Consider the following 6,662-nt stretch of genomic DNA (forward strand, 5'->3'; position numbering starts at 1 on the left):
GGGGTGTAAAAAAATAAAAAATTGAAATTAGAAATATCTTTTAAAAACAACTTTTAATATTTTTTTGGGAGGGGTGGTGGTAGGGGGTGGGGGTAGGGGTGAGGGTGGGGTAAAAATATTGAATTTAAAAACAAACTTTAAATTATTTTTTTGGGGGGGTGGTTGGGGGGGCTGGTCTGAGGGTAGCGACCAAATAAATAGATTTTTTCAACAATTTTTTTTTAATTGGAAGTTGGAAGAGAGTTTTGGAAAATGTTTTTCTTAAGTTTTGAAGGGAAGTCATTTTCCTTAAATTTGAGGAAAATGAGTTGATTTGGAAAACATTTTCCAAAACATTTAATCCAACCAAACATGAGAAAATTGGAAAAGGAAAATATTTTCCTTCATACCAAACACACCCATAGTGATAAATTGATAATATATTTCATTCTTAATTTAGTCATACATTGGACAAACAAAAAACTTAGAAACAATGATACAAATTTTTAAAGTTATTCATTAATAAAGTATGTTATGTTAAATTGGACAAACAGAAAGCTAGAAACAGTGATACACACCATACTCGAGATACCGTGATGCACTCTATACTTATAGATACATATACTTTAATATAATGATACAATATTTCATTATTTATTTAGATTCATTGATACTATATTTTCAAAGGTAGATTTGGACTGATTTTTAACCTTCATGTTGCCAATAGAGTTTGAAAATCGAAGAAGAAAGGAGAAACCAAATTACATTTTCTATTTTTGCACTGAGGATATGGATGTTTTACTGGATTTTGTTATTTTAAAAGATTTTTGCGTGATTTTCTCCTGAATCACAATGCATGTATTATAGATACATGCTTGACAAATCACCAATACACTGTACCGTGTGTTATTTTTTAATAAAGAGTGGAGTATTATGTTTAGTAATTATTAAAAGCATGGTTATGTATAGTAATTATGCACCAAACTGCCACTATTTGCGAAAACTCCTTATTCTCATTTCCTCTCCTAGCTTGTCAAGGGCATCGTGAGTAAAATTTTAAATTTACGATATTCAAGTTGAGATTTGGCACAGGACATTAATATCTTTGGTATTCGATATTTTTCGAATATCGAATTATTTACCTAATAAAGATCATATATCAACATCTCTATTAATACAAATCCAAAGAAAAATACTAAAGCCTAAATATAAATAATCCAAATATATATATATATATATCAGAAGCGTTGACAAAAGAAATTCTAATCAATGGTACAAAGTGATACATTTACTTTGTACAATGGATAGTATTTCCTAGTTACTAGTATTTACTACTACATAGCATTATATTTGGTCATAAAATATTAGGCACATATGCTTCGATTATAATTTACATTGATTGTTCATTTGTGTTTGGGGTGCATACATTAATTTCTGACTCCTTAGCACAACCTTTTTTTAAAGTTGATTTTTTATTATATCGTGCGCTCGCATCGAAAAACAAAAATAATAAGAGCAAAGGTATTAACTTTATAATACGAGAATTATTGTTGTATTTTTTGCTAAAAGATTTTGAAAAAGTTTTCAAAGAGTCGTAATATCTAACAGATCAAGTGTTATGTCGGTCATATAGAACACCAACACATAAAAAAAGGGCAGAAGAAACGCCATATATGAGTGATAGAGCACAGAGAAAGAAAGTCGTATAAGGACGAGGGCGCCAACTTAAAAACGATATTACCGAATTATTGAAAAGTTCGATATTTCAATACTACTGTTAACTATTCGTTAGCATATTGTTCTACCGAAAATTTAAAAATTCCAAACCGAATACCAAACGACCCCCTTTAATTTTCATATATAGCTTAAAAATCTTAATTAGAGTCAAATCATTTTGATTTCATTAATAATGTCCAGACAGGGCTTTAGGTTATAAAATTCTGACATTAAAAAAATGTGTCAGATAAATTCTTCTGTGTCTTTCTCATACTTTTCTCTATAAAAACTACACATAGAACTCATAATTCTCTTCTATATATCCAATGTCGTCGGCCGGAAACTCTGGCGGCGGAGAAATGGCCGGAAATTCACCTCAGAATTACTACTGCTACGGATGTCAGAACACTGTCAGCTTAACACCATTGCCAAATTCTGAACTCTCATGCCCTAATTGCAATGGTACATTTTTAGAAGAATCCCAAACCGTCCCTCCTCCAGATCCTATTACCGGCGACAATCCCTTCGGAGACGACTCATCGTTTTCCTTCCCCACCGATTCCGGTAACGGAGGCGGCGATGAACTTCCTGCACTCTTCGATGGTGGCGCCCTTTTCGGCCAATCACCTGTTGAACTAGACCCTGTTACGTTCATCAATAGCTATTTAAGGGATGGTGATGCTACTATTCAATTGCTGGTTGAAAACAATCTTATCCGCGGTGGTGGAGGTGAGAATGGGTTACCGGAGAACTTTGGTGACTATTTTGTGGGGCCGGATCTCGAGCAGCTGATTCATCAACTTGCTGAGAGTGACTTGAACATGTTTGGTACACCACCTGCTGCAAAATCGGCTGTTTCGGGCCTTCCTGATGTTAAGGTGAGTGATGAGCTGTTGAATTCGGATTTATCCCAATGTGCTGTTTGTAAAGATGGTTTTAAGCTGGATGAATTGGTGAAGCAAATGCCTTGCAAGCATATGTACCATGACGGCTGTATATTACCTTGGTTAGAAATGCGTAATTCGTGCCCTGTATGTCGGTTTGAGTTGCCAACTGATGATTCTGATTATGAGAATATGAGAAGTAACAATGACAACAATGGTGGTTTGTTTTCTCTGGGTTCAGAAGGTGGAGGAAATCAGGGGAATTCTAGAACAGTGGAGAGCTATGCTGGTTTGTTTTCTCTGGGTGCAGAAGGTGGAGGAAATCAGGGAAATCCTAGAACAGTGGAGAGAAGGGTTAGGATTTCATTACCAGGGCTGTTAAGGGGGCTGCAATCGCATGCTGAGACGAGCAACAGTACTGGAGGTGGGGGAAGCAATGATGAAGTGAATAATGATGGTAACCGTAGTGGTAGCGGTGATACTCACGGGGAGCCGAATCCACGTCCGCGAGGACAAGGACAAGCAAACCAGGAGGATCTTGATTAAAGTATGTACCATAGTTCTGAATTTTTTCCAAACCTGCTATATTTGTAGATGTTTAATTAGGTGTTTGGTATAATCCTGTCAGAGAATTAAAAGTCATGTATACTTGAGAGTTGAGATTGCAGGGAATTTTGAGGATAGTTTTGTGCCTTGTTTGAGTTTCCAATTATTTGCTTTTTATAAGGTGCAGAGAGGAGCATCTAGAACTCACCCTTTGGGGGTGGCCCAGTGGTTTGGGATTGGGACTTCCATGTTGGAGGTCTCAAGTTCAAAACCCCTTGCCAACAAAAGTAAGGGGTTTGCCTTCTGGGTCGAGCTCGTTGCACGGGCTTGCCTAGTGCAGGTTACCTCTTTTGTGTGGTTGCCAGCGTAAATAAGAGGTTTGCCTTTTGGGTCGAGCTCGTCGCACGGGCTTGCCTAGTGCGGGTTGCCTTTTCTGTGTGGTTTGTGATTTTGTGTGGTTTGCGTTTGTGATGTTGTGTGGTTTGCAAGCTATTGCATGGTGTGGTTTGTGAGCTATTGCATAGGAGCAATGGTTTTCGCTACAGGATGTCATCATGATAAAAAAAGTTCCAAGAAAATACACCCTGTAGGGCTCGAACTTGCGTACCTAAGGTGTTAAACTTGAATTTTAACCACTGGCGCCACAAAGCTCATTGTTTCTTTGGGTGCCATGGTTAATATTTAAACATTTCCTTATAAATATATATACACAAAATTTCAACTGAAACGTCCAGGTGCTGTGGCACCCCCTCGAGCCTACATAGATATGCCCCTGTTTGTCATGCTGATATATTAATTGTTAAAGAAACTTAGCGACAAATATGTTAGAAATAGGAATACAAAATTTGAACTTAGTGAGAAAACGATCATTGAAACTGTGGAATATTGACCCCCAGATTTGCCTAAAGAACAGGTACATACTATCTGTTCCTTTACTGATTACAAAGCTCATTGTTTCTTTGATTCAGAGTTGGTCCTTCTAAGGATTCCTTTCCCTTTTAGGATTTCGTTTGCTGCTTTGCCTTGATATTTCTTTCCAGGTAGGAATCCTCTATGAAAGGAAACTTTATGCACTGGTTTCTTGTCGTAAAAGCAATCCATCCACCGTCTTATAACTTCTGCTTTGCGTGGTTGACATTCTCCTAATTCCAGCCGCACTCATATGTTCTGCTATTTGTCAATCATCAAAATCTTTCTCGATCTAACAGAAATCCTGCTGGAAATTTAAACTGCATATATACATTTGAATAAAAAATTCAGGATGATACTTGAACTTGGATGGCATGATTTTGACTTCATATATTTTGTTTAATTGGAGTTTTTTAACTCCTCTGTTGATACACCTGTTGTTTAGGTTTGTATTTATTTTTATTGTATTTGTGTCTTTTATTGCACTTGGTGCGTAAAACCTTAACAGACTTGTGCGATTTTCTCTGTCTTTTGCTTTTGAGTACATTGAGAGAAATTTGAGGCATACACTGTCATTTTGATGCGTATGACAGCATTCATGTCTTTACACCAGCATCTTTACCCTGTGATGATACTTGATGTTTTTTTTTGTCACCTCAATTCTGCTTCTTTTGTCCTTCAATAATGTGGAATCAGTTATGAGGTCCACATCTGATGATATTGCTTTCTTTTTCCTGGATGTTTTTTCCTGAGCCGAGGGTCTATCGGAAACAACTCTCTACCTCCCAAGTTTAGTGGTAAGGGCTGCATGCGGCATACCCACTACCCTCCCCAGACCCACTTGAGGGTACGTTGTTGTTGTTTCCCTGGTGCGCACCATTGAAGCTAGGGTGCCACTGTTAGCTCGCCAATTTCAGAAATTTACTCCATTTTTTTTTATCCCTTGATGTGGTGTCCTTAGGTATTGGCTATTCTTTCTTTTGACATCAAGTTAATTTAGATCTTTAGATCATAATTTCCAGCTATACTTGGGCACTTGCTGCCCAGTAACGTTGGCCAGGTTCTTAGTTGACAGGAAATCGTCTTATATCAGACCTAGTAATTAATCAAACTAATTTCCTGCGTGAGGTTGTCTTTTTTGTAATATGGGTTGTGATTTTCCATATCTGCACCCTTATTAGGTTTGTTCTTACTGTATCCAGTTGTTCACAGTCATAAGGCAGGTTGCGTGCTGATCAAGTGATTAAATAGTATCTTCGTATTGCTAGCTTCTGGCTGAGATGACTCTATGTTAGATCATGTAAGATGAACGCCAAAGAGGGTGTGGCTCAGTTATGTTGATACTTTAGTTATCATACAATATTTGACTTCTTGATGGACCCAAGGGAGGCGGGTGAAAGTGTCTTCTGTCGAGGTTCATTAGGTACTTATTTGGCTATAAGGAGGAATTAGGAGAGGTAGAACAGGGGGAGGTGATTAGAAAACAATTTCGTAAAAATCATGTATTTTGGCTGATTTTTCAAAAATGAATTGGTTTATTCCTCCAAATAGGATATTACCCTTATCTTGTACTGTATTCCTAACCAACCAATGTGGCAAATACATCAGAGAGCTACTCAGTAATTACAAGAAGGAACCGTAAACTTTAGGTCGAAGCGAGAGGGGCCCTGCATTTTAGAAATGAAACTCTGGCTTTCACTTTGGGTGGTTTGACTTTGTAAATTCTACGTCAATCAGAAAGAGTCTCTCTATCCCCATAATGGTAGGGGTAAGATCTGTGTACATCCCTAATCCTTACCCTTCCAAGACCTTATTTGTGGGATTATACTGAGTAGGTTGTTGTTGACTTTGTAAATTCTGATTATCCGATTCGATGTTGTAAACGCCTCTTCCAAGTATCAGTTGAGGTAGAATTTAATTTTTGGAATAAGAATTTTATATCTTATTGACAAGCATATCATGTGATGTGAATGAATTTGTTTGTGCAAGGAAGATCGATGTCGGAGGCCTCACATGCTCTAAAAGCTAGTACAACGTTTCTCTTTAGTCATGTAATACTGTTGTCATTTGTTTATTGGAGAAAAGAAAAAATATTTTACGAATTCTGCTCACAAAAAAATCAATTATTTCTGGCTGCTTGATTCCGCCTCAGTTTGTTTCTAGTTGAAAGGTCTTTAAAAAGTTTTTAAGGGATCAATTAGAATTTATGTATACAGTATGCCTGTTGTGTGTGTTAGAAGCAGTTCATGGTTGATCTAGTTTTTTGGTTTTCACCCCGTGCTGGTATCGGGATTGGGGCACAATTAAATTTCGGTTCGCGCTAGAAAGTTGCGTAAGCATGAATTTTTTTTTAAGTGGTAGTCATCATTGAAGGAGGAGAACAGATGAACAAATTAGAGGGAAGAATAACTACTTTTCGAACGTAAGGGTATTAGGTTTAGCGTGCTCATTTGGCCAAAAAAATCAAACTTATTTTGATTTTTTTTTTTCAATAATGCTTTTCAAAAAAATTATGGCGAGAAATTGTTTTTGACCAATAAATTTAGAAAACACGTTTGAGAAGTAATTAGTGTCTGGCCAAACAAATAATATATTTTTCTCAAAAATATTTTTTAAAATATTGCTTTT

General features: G+C 36.8%; 1 protein-coding gene across 1 annotated transcript; it reads left to right on the plus strand.

Annotated features, from left to right (window-relative positions):
- The first annotated feature begins 1,985 nt into the window (after window positions 1-1,985).
- Window positions 1,986-5,439, plus strand: LOC125873329 (E3 ubiquitin-protein ligase RING1-like). Its single transcript, XM_049554241.1, has 2 exons — window positions 1,986-3,126; window positions 5,237-5,439. Exon 1 carries the CDS (start codon window positions 2,022-2,024, stop codon window positions 3,123-3,125), a length of 1,104 nt encoding a protein of 367 aa, XP_049410198.1. The 5' UTR covers window positions 1,986-2,021; the 3' UTR covers window position 3,126; window positions 5,237-5,439.
- Window positions 5,440-6,662: the final 1,223 nt, after the last annotated feature.

The sequence above is a fragment of the Solanum stenotomum genome, chromosome 8, assembly GCF_019186545.1.
Source record: "Solanum stenotomum isolate F172 chromosome 8, ASM1918654v1, whole genome shotgun sequence".
Classification (NCBI taxonomy): Eukaryota; Viridiplantae; Streptophyta; class Magnoliopsida; order Solanales; family Solanaceae; genus Solanum; species Solanum stenotomum.